This window comes from Telopea speciosissima, chromosome 6 (genome assembly GCF_018873765.1).
Source record: "Telopea speciosissima isolate NSW1024214 ecotype Mountain lineage chromosome 6, Tspe_v1, whole genome shotgun sequence".
Classification (NCBI taxonomy): domain Eukaryota; kingdom Viridiplantae; phylum Streptophyta; class Magnoliopsida; order Proteales; family Proteaceae; genus Telopea; species Telopea speciosissima.
In genome coordinates, this window is record NC_057921.1 from 25,980,153 (window position 1) to 26,000,163 (window position 20,011).

The window sequence follows — 20,011 nt, forward strand, 5'->3', positions numbered from 1 at the left end:
ATAAGGATGTTTTACTTATTATTTCATTACTATAATCAATCAAAAAGAATGATGTGCCTGTAATGGGTATGCTTCAAGGCCTTCATCAAGGTACAGAAAAACATACAGAGGAGGGCAGCATTCAAGTACACTGCAGCAACCTTTGTACAACTAATGTCTACAATAAGAAAGAACAAAACAATATATGTCAGTCAGAGTGAACCCAAAGAGCTAAAAATATGACTTTTTTTAAATCAAGGAACCCATGGCCACCCTAATTTATTAAATAGATTGAGTAAACCCTGGCCCATGTATGACCCTGGAACCGACTTGAACCGGGAAAGACCGAGGAACATGAAACCCCCGATTAAAGTATATGGTTAAGCATGCTTTTGAGAAAACACCTCTTAAATCTTATCCATAAATCAGATAAAGTGAGAAGCACCAGTTCACCAGTACAGCAATTCCCTATTAATACAACCTTAATCATAGTTATCAAGGCGTCGCCATGGCGTCCAGGCTCCTTGGTCGCCTTGGACGCCTTGGGCACCATGGCAGGCGCCTTGCCGCCATGGCCGTGTTGCCTTGAATTTTGCTCCTCTAAAATGCCACGGCCACTTTCCCGCTTTGATAACTATGACCTTAATGCATAATACCATTCCATACAAGCATTTCAAGAGTCTTTGTTACTCCCTATTTCCCTACATAACGCAAAGCCCTATTTCATACTAAATGATCAGAACACAGTTCAATTAGAAAACAGGTTCGGAGTATAGGATTCCATGCTGTACATGAATGAAGTCATTTCATTGTTCTCACGAAGTAAACTAAGTTATTACAATTTACAAGGGGGAAGGGGGCTGGGAAGAGAAAGTGCATGATATCAAGTTCTGGTGGACACATTAGATTATTTGACGGAACCAGAACAATGGGAAGGATATCTAAATTAAACAACAGCAGCAGTGGAGTAATTCTTGCACTAAAAATTGTACTCAAAAAGGAAAAACTCGTGCACTAAAAATCAGCTTAATCAGAAAAGGAGAAGATAAATTGTGATTTATTTCTCAGCTCAATTAGATGAAGAAGCAGAAGGGAATGGACAGTTGTTATTAATTCATATTTTCAAAGAAAGAATATAACATTAAATTTAAAAAGGAAAAGACTGTGTCAAAAGGAACATGCATAAAGTGAGATTATGATGCCAATACAAGTAAAATATTGGTAGCTTTCAGCAAACATGGTCTACTCTGTTAATGTTGAGTTTAAAGTGCTACCTCTATCTACAGTCTGAGAAAAGATGATTGACAGATCAAGACTCAGAAGCATAGTTATCAAGGCGGCAAGGCGACCACGGTGTTGGAGAGGGTCCAAAAGCAAGGCGACTCCAACAAGGCGGACCAAGGCGTGCAAGGCACCTGCCTAGGCGCCCAAGGTGATCAAGGCGACCAAGGAGCCTGGACGCCTAGGCGACGACTTGATAACTATTCTCAGAAGCCAAACTTCATCTACGTTTTTCAACCATTTCTCATCTGCAAAACTAAAAATGCTGAAATGTTGACCATTGATATGCGTCTCTCGCCTTGATAAATTTTTTTTCCTGGGAAAATGTTGATTATTGATATGCGTCTCTCCCCTTCTCTCTATTGAGCAGAGAAACTGAAAACCCCAACTAAGGAATGCGTTTGTTCCTTATTTGTTGGATGCTGAAGGATATATGATCGAGCTATCCAGAAAAATAGTGGAGAATTTTTCTTAAAGACCTGGGTGAACAAATTTATAGAATCATGATTAGAGTCAAAGGAGGAGGATGGATTAAAGAAGTAAAGGAAAAAGACGACATCCGGAGAGGGGGGGGACCTAGGGTTTTTTCACTCATCGAACTCGATTCATTCAATTCAGATTCAAATCAGCAAAATGAAAAAGATCTAGTACCTGATCAGACCAGAGTTACTGAGACTTTCGATCTTGCTCAGAGCTTCCAAACTTCTCAGATAGATAACCAGCGCCGCAAGGTTGATCTTGCTCAGAGCTTCTGAGCTTCTTAGAGAGAGAACAAGGGCTGCAAGGTTGATCTTGCTCAGTAAAGGAAAGAGACGAAAGCACCGGAGGGGAGGGGGGGCTAGGTTTTTTCACTCATTGAACTCAATTCATTCTATTTAGATTCAAATCAGCAAAATGTAAAAGATCTAGTACCTGATCAGACCAGAGTTACTGAAACTTACGATCTTGCTCAGAGCTTCCAAGATTCTCAGATAGAGAATCAGCACCTTCAAAGAGAGAGAACCAGCACCGCAAGGTTGATCTTGCTCAGAGCTTCTCAAAGAGAGAACCAGAACGCGAGGTTGAGATTTCCAAAGAAAAAATAACAGCATTGCAAGGTTGATCTTGCTCTGAGCTTCTCAAAGAGAGAACCAGTGCCCAAGGTTGAGATTTCAATTGAAAAAATAACAGCACCGCAACGTCGAGAATTCAATGGGTTTTGATTAATCGGGAAATAAAAATAGCAATATTAATCTACAAGTGAAATTTATTTTCCATGTAAAATATATTTCCCTGCAAACCAAACACCTAAAAAACATTCCCCTGAAAAGTAAATTTTACTTTACCTAAAAAATTTTGCATTCCCCTTGCAACCGAACATAGCCATATGGATTGCTACTTGCAGAGTAAACATATAGCGCAACAGCAATAAAACCAAACAATAATAATAATAATAATTAAAATACTTAAAGAGCTGTTAGTAACCGACATGTGCAGACATTATCAAGGACCCATCAGATGATAATACTGAACCTCAAGCTTACTATATATCCAACAACTGGGATATCCCAAGTCTGGTGGGTCATATTAAGCATCCAAGTAGGGCACGTCAAATTCTACCTTGTACAGTACCTAATTAGTATCAATTAACTATCAGAAATATTACTTTCCCAGTATGGACAGATCTTATATTACAAACTGGGAGGATACTCTTTTAATTACTGCCTCCATTTTTTTTTCTTGGGATGCCAAATTACTGCCTCCATGAATAATGAAAGCGTACATTTTGGTTCAAAGTTTTATAGATGTAATTTGTAAAATAAATTATAATATTTCTTCTCATTCAATCAATCTCAACAAAAACATATAGCCCCTACTTTAATGATATGAACGACTTCAAATTTTAATTTCAAGCTCTCTGACGTGGTCTTGATCAACTTACATTCCATTTACCTTATGGTATCTTTAACTTTAAAATCAAATTGATTCTTTTGATTTGAATATCACCAATAATCCCCACAAGAGCATAGCCCATCTTTAAAATGGTGAAACCGATATGAGTCTCTGACCACAATCTCTCGATTGACAACCTTGGCTATCAAAGCAATCGCAGCATGACAATCACTGCACACCCTAAGATTCTTAATTACCTGGATTGTTGTCCCAGGAACTGTGTTCATGATCCCAAAGGCAACAGCCAGTTTCTCACTATGAACTCGCAAGACTGTTTCCTTATCTTCCTGGTCGACATCATGGAGAACCGATGTGGTATCAGGTACATAGCCAGCTTCTTTCATCTTCACAGATAATATCTCCAGATATCCATAAATCTCTTCATGTTTAGGATGTTCCTTATCACCAACTAGAAATACATGGACTCTACCCTTCACTTCGACCAAACTGAATCCAGGTGGTTTAATCAGTCTATGGTTTTTCATAAATATCCTCATCCTCTCCACATCTTCCCACCTTCCAGCATCAGCATATAAGTTGGAAAGTAAGACATAATACCCACAATTATCTGGGTCTAACTCGAACAACTTTCTTGCAGAGATCTCTCCAAGCTTCACATTTTTGTGAATCCTACATGCAGCAAGAAGAGCACCCCAGACTACACAGTCAGGTTTCACTTTCATTCCCTTGATCAACTCATAAGCCTCATCAAGATAACCAGCTCTCCCAAGAAGATCAACCATGCAACCATAGTGCTCGATGCCCGGATCAATATTGAAGTCTTGATTCATGGTTTTCAACCAATGCCAACCTTCTTCTACTAAACCAGCATGACTGCAAGCAGCTAAAACAGATACAAATGTTATATAATTTGGTTTGACCCCTGCCCTTTGCATCTCATAAAAGACTTCAAGCGATTCTCTGGCACGACCATGCATGCCATAACCAGCAACCATGGCAGTCCATGACTTCACATTCTTCTCCTTCATGCGATCAAATGCTCTCCTCGCCATCCCTACTCTCCCACATTTGCAGTACATGTCAATGATTGAAGTACCAACAAACACATTGTCCTCCAAACTCATCTTTATCACCTATGAAAGTAAATCCAATGGCAAGATTAGAATATTCAATAGAAGGGGACTAACTTAAAAAGCAGGGTTTTCAAAGGTGCAGATGAAAATGAGTTAGGACTTGGGGCCACCAAATAATGGGTTATTTCGACTACTCAACTCAAGGTAGCAACAGATGATTAAATAAATGGGCAAGAACAAAAATATCTCCAATTGGAGAAAATCCAATTACCTGATCATGTATGCACTTCCCCAACTGCAGCGCTCCTGAATGCGCACAGGCCAATAACACAGCTGAGAGAGTTACAGCATCGAAATTGAGATCCCCATCCTTCAACATTCCATAAAACACATTAAGCGCCTCCGCTGACAGCCCATTCTGAGCATACACTGCCATCATTGAGTTCCATGAAACTATGTCTCTCTCAGGCATCTCATCAAATATCTTCCTAGCAATAGTTAAATCTCCACACTTCGCGTAAGCACCCAACAAAGTATTCGCAACACTCAAATCCCCCTCAAATCCCCTTTTTATCAAGAACCCATGAAACGCTTTAGTGGTTCTATTCTGCGAAATATGAGAACAAGCTGACAGAACTGAAACCATAGCAATAGAATCTATAAAAACTCCACTTTCTCTCCCACCATCACCCTCTTCCATCAAGAACTCCTTAAAAAGTGATAACGCTTCATGGGCATGTTCGTTTTGTATGTAACCTGTAATCATTGACGTCCAAGAGACTACATTTCTCTTTGGAAGTTCATTGAATAGTTTTCTTGCATTGCCTAATTCACCGCATTTCGAATACATATCAATGAGAGCAGAGGATACGAACAAATCGGGTTCTAAACCAAATACAATAGCCTGTTGGTGGGTCTGCTTACCTGAAGTTAGGTCCAAAAGGGCAGAGCAAGATTTAATGGTGCAAGGAAAGGTCGAACGGTCTGGTTTTAGGGAGAGCTTTCGCATGGATGAGAAGGCTCGGAGAGCTTCGATAGAGTCGCCACTCCGGGCTAACTCGGCTATGACTGAGTTCCAGGATGACACGTTGGTTTTGTCGACATATTTGTTGAATAAGGTTATAAGGTTGGGATTGGTTGAGAACCATTGTTTCAGGAAGATTGGAAAAACTGGGTTCAGAATGGATGTTGAAGTTGAAATCCTCATTCAATATTTTTTATTTTCTAAATTTGTATACTAAAGGCTAAATGTTTTACAAGGTCTTCATTCTTAGATGTAAAGAAAAGACAAAATGAATCCGAGGTGTGATTATTCATGAGTGGATTGGACTAGTGAATTGGCAATGGAACTAAATGCCAAATCTGGGTACGATGACAGTCACAAATGTGTTGATGCTAGTTCATGGGAAAGCAGGAAACATTTTGATGATAAAAGGCTAACTAAGTTATATTCAACTTGATTACAGTGGCAGCTTCAGAAAGCATAGTTCCACTTCTCTAGTTGCCCAAAACTGTTACAATAAGCAGGATACTTTGTAGCTGTATTATGCGGTGTTTGTTGGTACTTCAATCATTGACATGTACTGCAAATGCATTGCAGGACAACACCTTGCAATAAAAGGAACACTTACACGTTCTGCGACAGCCTTCATCTCACAGAGGCTGTCAACAGGATTGTGGGGGTGTGACACAGGAGGACCAGTTTTCAGAATTTTGATCAAGTGACAGAACTGGGCATTAAGAAGATTTAATGTGGATAAAATCGGGGATGGGGAAGAGACTCACCTCTACTGGAGAAGTGGAGAACCAGGGCAGAGTCTGGAGTCTGGAGTTGATTCCACCTCGACTAGGGCGCTGCAACCACAGGGTACTTGTAAAGTTTTTGGGGCCACTGCAGTCAGAAGGCACTTATGGAGACGGAGAAGAGGAAGGGGGTTGCCAGCAGATCAAGAATGACACCTAGGATAACGAATCGTAAGACCTGAGGAGAGGAATAAGCTTGCCAACAAAAAAAAGAGAAGACGAAGAAGGGGCGATGGTCGAAGGAATCAGGGTTTTAAGGATTTTGGAAAAACAAAAAAAGAAGGTTAATTTACACATACCACCCCTGAGGTTTAAGAAATTATGATTTTACCCCAGTTTTGGAAAATTCTGCGTACCACTTGAGGTTTACAAACGTTAACAAATAAACTCATTCCATCAGTTTATGACTAACAATGTTAAAAACATGGGGTGACATGATAAAATTACCCTTACAAAGAAAAAAAAAACTTACAACTCATCTTCCCCAAATTGATTGGAGAAGATGAGTTGCAGAAATGGAACACCATGGAACCGATCCTTATTCACTCTCCTTCCTTTCCCTCTACTCACAGATCTTTCTTAGTGAAGTTCCTTCTCTCTCTCTCTCTCTCTCTCTCTCTCTCTCGCGACTCTAGGGGTGGAGTCTGGACCAAAAGAGTTTCTAAGCTTTGACAACAGAGTTGTCTCCCTCGCTATGGCGGCTAAGAATATACTGAAATCCAGAGAGGTTTCAGCAATGATAAATCAAGGTTTCATTCCAGACCCATCTCTCTGTTTCTCTCCTTTAAGCATGGTTGATAGGGTTTCTCCTTGTTCTTCTCCCTCCAACCCTTCTCCAGAAGAGGGTTTCCAAGATCTTGGTTGAAGCTCCATTTCACAACCTCAATGGTGAGAGTGTAGGTGGTGTGAAGCTTACCATCAGCAAAGATGGCTTTAACGTTTCTATGAACATCCATCGTCGTGTGCTTGCCGGTCGGAGCCATTTCTTTGCAGAGAAGCTCAGGCAGGATGGGGACGTCTCTCATTCAGTGGAGATCTGCAATTGCGACATTCATAGCTGATTCAAATGTAATGGTTGAAATATCAGATTTTTAGATTAGCTTTTATAAAAAGAAAGAGAAATAGGGTTTCAATCGTGTTTGCTACAATCGGTGGAGATGGGAAGAAGAATGGAAAGAAATGGTGTGGAACGGTTTCGGCTATTGGCAAATCAAAGATGGTGTTAGGTTTTGGGGACTTCGGTCATGAGAAAAGAAAGGGTGGAAAAGAAGAAGGAAGAGGAGACGATGCCCTCTCTGGTTCTTCCCTTAGTTCAGGGACTGCCGCCATTGTGTTTCAGGGTTTTCTTCACTATAAGCAGGGTTATATGGAGGTTGTGGTTATGATGTATTGTGTGGTAAAGGATTTTTGAAACAAGAACCTGACGGTAAGGAGAGGAGTCATGCATGGGTTCTGGTTGTGTCTCACGACAGGGAGCTCTTCCCCAAGATGAGCTGCAGTTATCCTTTCTCTCCTCCTTGCTCTCCTCCTTTCTCTCTCTCTCTCCCTCTTGTCAAAATACCCTTGATAGAGCCTGTGTGGGATACTGTGAAGAGAGATTTGTCTCGGATTGTTATCAATTTGAAGCTCATGGTGTTCCTTGGTCTTATTTTATCTTGGTCACATCTGTGAAGAAGGTGAGTTGCACAGATTTGAACTTATATTTTATCAATTGATGCTAATGTCATGGTATTGTGCATATGGAGTTACTACACACGCCAACCGTGCGTTTCTGTATGATATAGCCTTGGTGCCATGATTTCTCGAAAGAACACTGATAATCTCAAATATCTGAAAGGTATGTGCACTATGTCCTTGCATATATTTGTGGATATGCTGGGCATAAATTCATTTCTTTCACCTCCTATTCTACACAAGTAGTTTGTGTACAGAATAAAAAAACCTGCAACTCATCACGTAACTCGTGGAAGAAAAACAGACCCCAAATTATCCTCTCTCTCTCTCCCAAGCAGCTATGCCTTAGTATTACATGTCTTATTTTCAACTTCCACATTCAATTCTATAGGAAGGAAGATGAGTTTTAGGATACCTGCAACTCATCTTCCCCAATTGATTTGGGGAAGATGAGTTGCAGGGTTTTTTTTTTGCAAGGGTAATTTTGTCATATCCTATTGAGAATGAAAACCTCTGTCGCCCGGTTCGCCCATGGATGAGCCGGCAAAAAATTGAGTGAGCGCAAGAGAGCCGGTGTGGCTCCGGCCTAGGACTCTCCGACGCTCAAGTCAGGTCTCCAGTGTAACAGCGTAACAGCTAGTAAAAAGTGAGATGAGCGTTTGAGCTCCATACTTGAGTATTTATAGAATGAGGTGAGGCGGTTGGAGGAGTCCTTGTATGGTAAGAGTCCTCTGTTGGTAGGGCTCTTCCGCGCGGGGCGGAGTGGAGAGTCCTTTTCGGGGTCGGACTCTCACTAAGGTAAGAGTCCTTATTGGAGAGCGATTTAGAATCTCGTGGGATCATGGCTCAATCCTCATCCCGTGATTCTCGGGTGGTGCTGTCGTGGCACCGTGGTAGCTTCTGTGGAGGGCTCTGCCTCGAGCGGCCGTGGCCTCAGTGCTCGGCCCTGGGTGGCCGTGGCCTCTGTGCTCGGCCTTGGGAGACCGTGGCCTCAGTGCTCTGCCCTAGGAGGTCATGGCCTCTGTGCTCGGCCTCAGGTGGCCGTGGCCTCGGTGCTTGGCCCTGGGCGGCCGTGGCCTCTATGCTCGGCCTTGGCCTCGGCCTCGACGTATGTGGCATGGGAGTTTCCCCCGGTCATGTGGGTGCTTGGTCGAGTCATGGCACTCTGTCTTAGACTGACCTGTCTGGGCTCGGCTCAGGGCTCGGCAGGCCTGAGCCTCGGCCATGGAACTTGGCCATGTTGGGGAGATGACTTCCTTGCTCTGCACTTGGTGTAGCATCGCGCATCGGGTGCTCGGCCCAGTTCTCGGCGGGCTAAGTGCTCGGCTTCGATGTTCGGCCAGGTCAGAAATAAATCGCAGCCTCTCTCTAGGTGAACAGTTCAGCCCGACCTCAGACGGCTAGGCTCGGACCTGGGACTTGGTCTCAGTAAATCCACATGGCGACCTCTGGTTGGTTAGGAGATTTATGACTCATCACAGGCCCCCCACACATCAAGGGTCGGTTCGGCCTTGATGAGTAGAACCTCTCCATTTGCTGACAATTCTCCTCCGAGGCCGAGTTCGAGCTCTCTTTTTCTTTGGCGATTTGATGCTGTACGGACTGATAGTTGGGGCATCAGTGCCACGTCACTCAGTGCCATTATGACGCTCAGGAATTTGAACCGTCTTTTGATCTGGTCCGTTGAATTTTGCTAAGTTCTTCTCTGCTGTTGGATCTTGGCAACTCAAAGGCTATAAATAGGTGACCCTTCTTCTCTTATTCTTCACTAATTCAAATCTTGGAGTGCTCGGCTAGCTCGGAGTTCTTAGCTCTTCTTGTGCTCGAAGCTTTCCAGCTTTCAGCTCGTCAAGTACTCAGCTTTCATTTAAACTTCATCAACCAATAAGTCTTCTCTCCTCGACATGTCAGTTGGTAGTGGTTAAGAGGGTGGAGTGCTCTCCAGGGTGGACGAGGGTATGAGTCCGAGCCGAGAGCTCGCCGTCCATTCTCCCCTAATAGACCTGTTGGGCTCGACCTCGGACGAGCCCCTCGCGATGGAGCCTTGCCAGGGTAATGTTATCGAGGTCCCTCTGCTCCAGGAGACCGGCCATGAGGCCCAACCAATTGTCAGAGATTGAGCTGAGAGCTCGGGTTTGTCTTTAACAGACGATGAAGAGTCAGGCGAAGAGCGATCTTCTGAAGATGGGGTCGGCTCGGTCGACTCCACCACTGAAGTTCTAGAGCCGAAAGAGGGAAGCGTCGGCACCATGGAGATTACGATCACCGAGGCCGACCTCCAACGCCTAAGGGCTACATATGCCAAATCCGAGGAAGTCCACCTCCGAGTCCCCAGCCCTGGGGAGATGGCCTTCTTCATTCGGCCCGGCGAGGTGGCCCTGTACGAGATAGCATTCAAGTATGCTTTCAGGTTCCCAGTGCTCGGACTGGTTGGCCAGATCTTGGACCATTTCCACCTCTCTCCGGGTTAGCTGACACCGAACGCGTGGCTGCTGCTATACGGCTTCCACGTCTTCTTCTGTGAGATGGGCCGAGCCACGAGCGTGGCCCTCTTCTCTCGGCTCTACTACTTGAAGAAGTCTTCAGAGAAGGGGTGGTATTATTTCACCCGCCAAACCAAGAAGGGTTTGGCCCTGAGCAGTCACAAATTCCTGGTCGGGGTACCGACCTCCAATAAGCACTGGAAGCCTCGGTTCTTCTTTGCTTCCATCCCTGACTGCCCCTTCCGAACCAAGTGGAAGGAGATACACCTGAACTATGTCAATAGGGTATTGCCCTTGAATGAGAACAGGTTGACCTCGCTCAATTTGATTCCCCAGCATCCGCCCTTTGATGTTCAGCAGCTCGTAAATGAGGAGTTCTTGTAGAGGTGGAATCTGACCTCGGGTAGGGACTCCGAGCCGAGCCCTCTTCTTGTGTTTTTTCTTTTAGCGTGCCCTGACTCCTCTTTTTCCTTTCTTTTACAGTGGTCGGCAATGTTCCTCCTATAGACCAAGCTCGGCTCCGAGCTAAGCATCTGGAGGATAGGAGGAGGAAGGTTGCCGAGAAGAAGTCCCGAGGTGAGTCCTCCAAGGCGGTGAAGGGTAAAGCGGTGCTACCGAGCCTGAAGGACACCGTGGTCGGCCTTGAGGCCGAGAAGAGCAAGGACCCGATGGGTTCGCCGAGGAAGGGGAAAGGTCGGAGGGGCGAGAAGAGCCCGCCGAGGGACCTGAAGCGGCCCAAGATCTCCATCAACTTAACGGGCGGCAACTTTCCTGGGGTCGTCTCAACCCCGAAGATTGCTCAGCTGGCCCTGGGGAGGGTCTCGGCCAGCAATATTCCTGTTCAGCTGGGCTAGCACCTTTTCCCTGGGGACTCTGCCTTAACCTCTGCCGCACACGCCAAGGAGTGGCTCGACGCGGCTCGGCTTCCCAAGGACAGGGAGATGTTGGAGGGGCTGTCTGACCCCGAGCTCCTCTCCACATTGTTTTAGGACTTCAACATGGTGAGTTTCTGCTCGGCCCCTACTGCAAGATCCGACCATTTGGGCTCGGCCTTATTAACGCTGATGTGACTTTTGTAGGGTTTTTCCAAGGCGGTGGAGACCCTTCTTCGGTTTGAGCGGCTCTTGACTGAGAATACCTCGCTCGTAGTCCAATGTGATAAGGCCAACCAGGACACTCGCCAGGCGGTCTTGGCTCTTCGTGGGACCGTGGAGAAGTTGGAGATTGCCGAGGCCGAGGTCCGAAGCCTCAACGAAGCGACGGCGAAGCGCATGGAGGAGGTCGAGGCCTAAAGGGGCCAGCTCGACCAAGCCCAAAAGAAGCGTGCCCGGGCCGAGGCGATGAGCGAGTACCTCATGTCCAAGGAGTATGCGGAGGTGTGTCACAGCCTGAGGAAGCCTTCGTACGCTGAGGGCTATGATGGAGGATGAGCCGACCTCCTCAAAGAGCTACGGGCCGCCTACCCCAAGACCTCTCTGAGTTCGATGAGGACGCTGCCACTATGGTCGAGGAGTTAGGTGAAGAGGATGGTGGGGTGGAGGTTGATCAGGCAGGCTTGACTGAGGCCACCCAACGGGGCGAGCCCTCCACTCTCGCCAAGGATGACGTCGAGGACGCAGCCTCCAAGGACCCTGCTACTAAGGACCCCCTTAGCACCGCCGAGCTCTAAAATTTTCTTTTCTTTCTGATGTACATGTCCCCATGCTTGGGTTTTGATAACTTTTCTTCTCTTTTTTTGTTTTTTGTATATACCAAGCCAAAGGGCTCCTTTGTTACCGTGCCGGGCTTTCGATTTTTAATGAATGCAAAATCTTTTTTCTCTAAGTTTGTCTAAGTGTTTGAGCTCAGCAATTGTCTCTCTTTTTTCTCGATGATATTCTACTCGTCCGAGTACCGAGGCTGGGCAGTTCCCCTAGCCGAGGTCAGGAACTTCGTTGCTTCTAACCACGTCGTACTGGGTTATCGGCTTGGTCTGGGTGCTAGGCCGTCTTACACCCCAATGGTCCGAGGTCGAGCTTTTCGTCCGACCTCGTATCCTTAGCTAGCTTTCTATTTTGAGCGATCAGCTTGGGTCGGTGACCCTTATGGCTATGCGGCCGAGCTTAATGCCTTGTAGATTTTTGTTCGACTTTTAGCCTCTGTACGGCTCAGCCGTGGTGTGGGTTTGTGTTTGTTGGTCCGCCAGCCTATGAGGGCTGGTCTTATGACCCTGTTGCCGCCTAGGAGGATCAGTCTGAGACGTCAGCCAGTCTATGAGGACTGGTCTTACGACTTGGCTGCCGACCTATGAGGGTCGGTCTTTAACGTTGGCCAAGTCTATGAGGACTGGTCTTATGACTCGGCTGCCGACCTATGAGGGTCGGTCTTTAACGTCGACCAAGTCTAAGAGGACTGGTCTTACGACTCGGCTGTCGATCTATGAGGATCGGTGTTTAACATCGGCCAGTCTATGAGGACTGGTCTTATAACTCGGCTGCCAACCTATGAGGATCGGTCTTCTACATCGGCCGAGACTATGAGGACTGGTCTTACGACTCGGCGTGTTTTAGACTCAGAATGTTCTTGAAAATGAGGGAGCAGTTTCGTTTATTGAATCATGAAAATGCTGGCCGAAACCAGGTACATAAGTGCTCAGTCAATGCTGGGCTGAGCTATTTACTTTACTAAAAAAATTTCTTCAAATTTTTCGAGTTCCAAGGCCTCGGTACCTTCTTGGCCCCAAAGTTTGCAAGTGATACGTCCCTGGGTGGATTTACTTAGAGACTATGTACGGTCCCTCCCAATTTAGCTCTAACTTTCCTTGCTGTCTTGGTTGGGACGCTCTGAGCTTTCTTAGGACGAGGTCACCTTGGCAAAAATGACGTTCCTTCACTCTCGAGTCATAGTACCTTGCCATCTTCTGTTGGTAAGTTGTGTTCCGAAGCAAAGCGCTCTCTCGGACTTCATCGAGGAAATCAAGATTGGCCCTGAGTCCATCTTCATATGTTTTCTCATCAAAGTTGAGCACTCGATACGATGAGGCCGTGACCTCTACCGGTGTGAGGGCTTAAGTGTTGTATGCTAGCCGAAACAGGCTTTCTCCCGTGGGTGTTCTCACTGTCATTTGATAAGCCCAAAGGACGCTCGGGAGCTCTTCCACCCACCTTCCTTTGGCTTCATCCAGTCTTCTTTTGATCCCTGTAAATAGTGTTCCGTTCGACACTTCCACTTGCCCATTGGCTTATGGATGAGCTACCGAGATCGGGCAAAAATCGATGTAGAAGTGCTTGCAGAACTCCCGGAAGCTCGGATTGTTGAATTACGCACCATTGTCAGTGATGAGTACTTTGGGTAGTCCGAACCGATAGATAACCCTGTCTCGAAAGAATTTCTCCATGCTCTTCTCGGTGATGGTGGCCAGGGGCTAGGCCTCAACCCACTTGGTGAAGTAATCGATCGCTACTACCACATACTTTCAATTTCCTGACGTCGGGGTGAAGTCTACAAGAATATCCATCCCCCACATGGCAAACGGGATCTGGCTCAGCATTGAGGTCAGCTTTGTTGCAGGTCGGTTCGGTACCGGTGCGAACAGTTGGCACTTCTCACACGTCTTCACTTACTTCCTGGCCTCTTCTTGCATTCTTGGCCAATAGAAACCTTGCCAAAGTATCTTGTATGCCAATGCTCGGCCCCCCATGTGGCTCCCGCATATTCCTTCGTGCACTTCGGCCAAGGCGTACTCGGCCCCTTTCGGTCCGAGGCATCGGAGGAGAGGAGCCGAGATAGCTCTCTTGTATAATACGCCATCGATCATTGTGTACTTCGCGGCTTGGATCTTGACTTTCCTTGCCTTGTCTCGATTCTTCGGGAGTTGATCATTTTCTAAGTAGTTGACGATTGGGTCCATCCAGGTCGACCTGTCTTCCTCTATGTGCTTCACACTTTCTTCTTGCAGGGACGATTTCTCAAGAATCTTTATGTATACTGATCGGCTCAGATTCGGGAGGTCGGCATCGGCCAACCATGAGAGGGAGTCAGCCACAACATTCTCTTGTCTTGGTACTTGGGTCATCTTAAAGTGCTCAAGCTCGGAGATCAGTGCTCGGGCTCGGCTCAGGTATGCCACCATTCTTTCATCCTTAGCTTCGTACTAACCGTTGACTTGGTTAATCACAAGTTGCGAGTCGCTTCGTACTTTTCGTCGCCCGATGCCTATAGCCCTGCTCATTCGAAGCCCGGCTAGGAGGGCCTCGTAGTCGGCCTCATTGTTCGAGGCTGGGAACTTGAATCTTAGGGCGTATTGGATGCAGAAACCCTCGGGGCTAACCAACATCAGGCCTGCTCCACATCCGATGGAATTGCTCGAACCGTCAACATTCATGACCCATGAGTGCTCGATATTTTGCACCTCGGGGTGGGGTATGGTGCATTCCGCGACTAAATCCGTCAGAGCTTGTCCCTTTATTGTTGTCCTCGGGTGGTAGCTTATGTCATATTCGCTCAGCTCTACTGCCCATGCGATCAACCGACCCGACACATCCGACTTGTGTAGTATCTTCTTGAGGGGCTGGTCGGTTAACACCGTGATTGGATGAGCTTAAAAATACGGCCTCAGCTTCCTTGCGGCTGTGACAAGGGCAAATGCTACTTTCTCAAACTTAGAGTACCTTGTCTCGGCGTCGACGAGGACGTGACTGATGTAGTAAATGGGCTTTTATGGTCGGCCCTCCTCCCTGATCAGTACAGTGCTGACCGCGATCGGGGTTATGGCAAGGTAAATTTGGAGTTCTTCTCTAGGCTCGGGTTGGGAGAGGAGAGGCGGATTCTCCAAGTATTTCTTCAAGTCTTCAAAAGCTTGTTGGCACTCATCGGTCCATTTGAAATCCTTCGGGCTTCGAATGTTCTTCAAAGTTTTGAAGAATGGGAGACACTTGTCGCCCGATTTTGACATGAACCGTGCTAGTGCCGTAACTCTTCCATTCAGCCTTTGTACTTCTCGGATGGTCCTTGGAGGGCTCATCTCTTGAATGGCCTTAATCTTCGTCGGGTTGGTCTCGATGCCCCGAATGGAGACCATAAAATCGAGGAATTTTCCCGAAGTTACGCCGAAGGCGCATTTGGCAGGGTTCGACTTTATTTGGTTCTTTCTTAGCATGCCGAAGGCCTCTTCCAGGTCGGCCAAATGATGCTCGGCCTTCAAGCTCTTCACCAACATGTTATCTACATAGACTTCCATGTTTCTGCCGATTTGTGCACAGAATATGTAGTTAACCAACCGCTGGTACATTGCTCCGGCGTTCTTCAACCCGAACGTCATGACCTTATAGCAAAAAATTTCTTGGTCGGTTCAAAAAGCCGTGTGGGACTCATCCTCTTCGTGCATTTGAATTTGATTATAGCCGGAGTACGCATCCATAAAACTTAGCATCTCGTGCCCAGCGGTGGCGTCTATCAACAGGTCGATCCGAGGCAAGGGGTACTCATCTTTCAGGCACGCCTTGTTGAGGTCAGTATAGTCGATGCACATCCTCCACTTCCCATTTGGCTTGGGAACCATGGCGACGTTCGCCAACCAAGTTGGGAACTTTTCTTCCCGGATGAACCCTGATCATTGGAGCTTTTCCACTTCCTCTCTGATCGCGGCTTGCCGATCAAGGGCATAGTTCCTTCTCTTTTGTTGGATAGGCTTTCGGCTCGGATCCACATGGAGTCGGTGTTCTGCTATGTGCCTCGGTATGCCCGGCATGTCGGCAGCTGACCAGGCGAAGACGTCAGCATTTGCCTTCAAGAAGTTTTCGAGGCGACTCCTTTGTTCTTCGCTCAGCGATGATCCTAGTTGCACTGTCTTCGTTGGGTCTTCATCGCTGAGGGAGAACGGGATGAGGTCTTCTGTCTTCTGCGTCTTTCAATGAGCTCATCCCGCTGGTCTTCAGGGAGGTGGTCAACGCACAATGCCATTCCTTGGACATTTCCTTTGTTTTGCTTAACGAAGGTGGCGTAACACTCTTGGGCCTTCTTTGGTCACCTCAGATCTCACCGATACCGTTCTCCGTGGGGAACTTCATCTTCAAGTGTGTCGGCGAGATAATGGCTTGAAGGGTGGTCTGTGATGGGCGACCGAGTATGGTGTTGAAAGCCACCACCGACCGTACCACCATGAATTTGACTTGGATCGTCATTTGACATGGAGCTTGTCCGAACATGACTAGTAAGTCGATTGAGCCCTTGATTGTGGCGGCAGCCCCCAAGAACCCATGGAGGGAAGTTCCTTTCGGCTTGAATGCATCATCGCCGAAGCCGAATTGTCGGTACACGTCGAGTGACATGAGGTCCACAGATGCCCCCGTGTCGACCAATACCCGATGAACGGGTCTCTTCGTAATTTCTACCTGTACCACCAAAGAGTCCTCGTGAGGAAAACATATACCTTTGAGGTCGGCTTCGGTGAAGGAGATTGTCGCCTCGGACTTTGGCTTTTTGCTCGGCATCTCCGCGACCCCTATAAACCACGCACTTGCCTTGGGCTTCCGTGTAGATTCTTGTCTGGGGCCTCCAATGATAATGTATGTGGGGGCTCCCTTGTCATTTCTCTGCTCGGATCCATCATCCTTCTTTTCGGTCCTGTCTTTGGCCTCGTCGTGCTCGGCCCTTCGGGCATCTGTCCTCGGCTCGGCCTTTCTCCTGTCGAGATCCTCGGGTCGTCGACCCCCACGTTCTTCTCGGCTTCCTTTGACATATCGCTTCAGGTGCCCCACCTTTATCAGCTCTTCAATTTCTCTTTTCAGCTGATAACAATCCTCGGTGTCGTGACCGGTGTCCTTGTGGAATTAACAATACTTGTTGGGATTCCGAGATGACCCGGCTTGCATTGATCGGGGTCGGCGGATGTACCCGCCGTCCTGTATTTGCATCAAAATCTCCTTACACGAGGTGTTCAATGGGATTGGGGCTTCAAGCTCGGTCGGTACTCTCTGCTCGGCAATCAGTCTTGGGTCGCTTTTCCTCCTTGCGGTCATCGATCGTTGGCCTTTTCTTCTCGGCCTACCTTCGCTCCCCTTTCGGGCTTGGAGCACCTCCGCCATATTTGCAAACTCATTGCACCTCTCCAAGAGCTCGGCCAGGTTTTTGGTCAGCTTCAGGGCCAAGTCCTTGATGAGGTCCATGTCAGCGAGCACGTTGCGCATTGCAGTATGGGCCGTGGCCTCATCCAAATCCATGATGTCTAAGGACTCTTTGTTGAAACGTGAGACGAACGCTCGGATCGACTCATCAGATAGTTGCTTCACGCTGAGGAGGTTGATCGCCATCTTCTTATGTTTCATGCTTCTCTGAAAGCGTGTGACAAAGGCTCGGCAGAGCTGAGCAAAGCTTGTTATGGAGTTCGGTAGCAACCAAGAGGTCACCGTGCCCTTGAGAGATGAGGGGAAAAGCCAACAAGAGACAATCTCGGTTCCCCCGTACATGGTCATCATCGCATTGAAGTAGTTGATATGATCCGTTGGGTCAGTCGTCCAGTCATACCGGTCGAAGGGAGGTGGCTTGAACCCGACCGATAGTGGCCCGGTCATGATCTCGGGAGGATAAGGGTGTCGTCTGACCAGGGAGTAGGCGTCCGGGGTCGCCTGTTTCTTCAATCCCTCCACCTGCTCGGCCAAGTCTTGTAGCCGCTTCTCCAGCTCAATTTTAGGTGCTCGGCCGTTCGGGTCATCCACCTGGTGCAAATTATCCCGTTCATTAGGCCGAGGCCGGCCATTTTTTCCTTTAGCTCGGGATCGGTTCGCTCGGTCGTCCCGTTGGGGCCGGCCATCTAGGTCGGCTCGGTCAGCCTCACCCCTTCTTGTTCCTCTTCCTACTTGGAAGTTGGACCCGTGGGGGCTTCTCTGTTGCTCTTCTCGGAGAGGCGGGCTTTGACGCCGGGGGCTATGGTGAGATCTTTCTCCTTGCCTCGCGGCACACCTCCCATTTGGCTCGTCCCCTTGTTCTCGATGTCCCCTCGACTGCCCGCCCTCTCCAAGCCGACCAAAAAATATCGATCTTCTCGCTACCGATGCCGCTGGTTCAATCTCTCGCCCGGTCCTCGGGCTCCGATGATGCTCCTGCTCATCCCGTCGAGCACTCCTGTTGGGATGCAGAGGAGGAGTTTTTTGACTAGTGGCCCGACGCCGACCACCATTTTGCTGCAAGTTTCCCTCGAAGAGCACTGGTGCCAAGGGGGGTGCGACTGGTGGCTGGCATAGCAACCCTCCCTGGGCCATCTATCCCATGAGAGTTCGCAGCATCTCGTTGGTATGCAGCAGTTGAAGCTGAACGTCCATGACTTGTCGGTTGTTCGCCGGGGCTTCTGAATCCAAATTTCCAGGCACGGGTGGTGGCAGTGGCAAATTCTGCCCTGGGTGGTTCGGATCGGCCCTCGACCGTCCTTCTGCCGTCGCGTCCAGCACACTTCCGCCATTCTCGCCATCCACCGGGGAAATTGGGTTGGCCATGGTGCCCACGCTGGGCTGCGCGCCCCCTGCGCACAGGGGTCTTCCAGTTGCGCCTTGTCGAGCCTATCAGGTTGCGGCTCATCCCCAAGGGGGGCGGAGTCGTGCTGTCCTGATCTTGTTTGCACCACCATTGTCTTCGCTCCTTGGATTGGTAGAAACGACGATGACTAGTTGACGTCGTTCCCACAGACGGTGCCAAATCTGTTGCGTGTGAAAACCTCCGTCGCCCGGTTCGCCCATGGATGAGCCTGTAAAAAACCGAGTGAGCTCAAGAGAGCCGGTGTGGCTCCGGCCTAGGACTCTCCGACGCTCAAGTCAGGTCTCCAGTGCAACAGCGTAACAGCTAGTAAAAAGTGAGATGAGTGTTTGAGCTCCATACCTGAGTATTTATAGAATGAGGTGAGGCGGTTGGAGGAGTCCTTGTATGGTAAGAGTCCTCTGTTGGTAGGGCTCTTCCGCGCGGGGCGGAGTGGAGAGTTCTTTTCTGGGTCAGACTCTCACTAAGGTAAGAGTCCTTATTGGAGAGCGATTCGGAATCTCGTGGGATCGTGGCTCGATCCTCATCCCGTGATTCTCGGGTGGTGCTGTCGTGGCACCGTGATCCCCGGTGGGGCATTGTGGTAGCTTCTGTGGAGGGCTTGGCCTCGAGCGGCCGTGGCCTCAGTGCTCTGCCCTGGGCGACCGTGGCCTCTGTGCTCGGCCTCGGGAGGCCGTGGCCTCGGTGCTCGGCCCTGGGCGGTCGTGGCCTCTGTGCTCGGCCTTGGCCTTGGCGTATGTGGCATGGGAGTTTCCCCTGGTCATGTGGGTGCTTGGCCGAGTCATGGCGCTCTGTCTTGGACCGACCTGTGCTCAGGGCTCGGCAGGCCTGAGCCTCGGCCATGGAACATGGCCATGTGGGGAGATCACTTCCTTGCTCTGCACTTGGTGTAGCATCGCGCATCGGGTGCTCGGCGGGCTAAGTGCTCGGCTTCGGTGTTTGGCCAGGTCAGAAATAAATCGTAGCCTCTCTCTGGGTGAACAGTTTGGCCCGACCTCAGACGGCTCGGCTCGGACTTGGGACTTGGTCTCAGCACATCCACGTGGCGACCTCTGGTTGGTTAGGAGATTTATGAATCATCACATCCCATGTATTTAACACTGTTAGTCATGAATTGACAGAATGAGTTTATTTGTTACCGTTTGTAAACCTTAGGGGGGTACGCAGAATTTTTCAAAACTGGGTGGTAAAATCATACTTTTGTCAAACCTTAGGGGTGGTATGTGTAAATTACCCAAAAAATTTCCATTGCCTTTTGGTTTGGTAGAATTTCCTTTTCTTTTCACAACAATGGGCTTTATCACACAGGAAGCTCAACCT

At 48.1% G+C, this 20,011-nt stretch overlaps 1 protein-coding gene across 2 annotated transcripts; it reads right to left on the reverse strand.

Moving 5' to 3' along the window:
• Positions 1 to 3,027: 3,027 nt before the first annotated feature.
• On the reverse strand, positions 3,028 to 5,720 carry LOC122665259 (pentatricopeptide repeat-containing protein At3g26782, mitochondrial). Of its 2 annotated transcripts, XM_043861362.1 has the most exons (3): positions 5,151 to 5,720; positions 4,498 to 5,051; positions 3,028 to 4,286 (listed from the first exon to the last, which is right to left on the reverse strand). In XM_043861362.1, exons 1-3 carry the CDS (start codon positions 5,431 to 5,433, stop codon positions 3,243 to 3,245), a joined length of 1,881 nt encoding a protein of 626 aa, XP_043717297.1. In that variant the 5' UTR covers positions 5,434 to 5,720; the 3' UTR covers positions 3,028 to 3,242. The 2 variants fall into 2 exon arrangements, with proteins under 2 accessions (XP_043717297.1, XP_043717296.1); XM_043861361.1 differs by having other exon boundaries at positions 4,498 to 5,720.
• Positions 5,721 to 20,011: the final 14,291 nt, after the last annotated feature.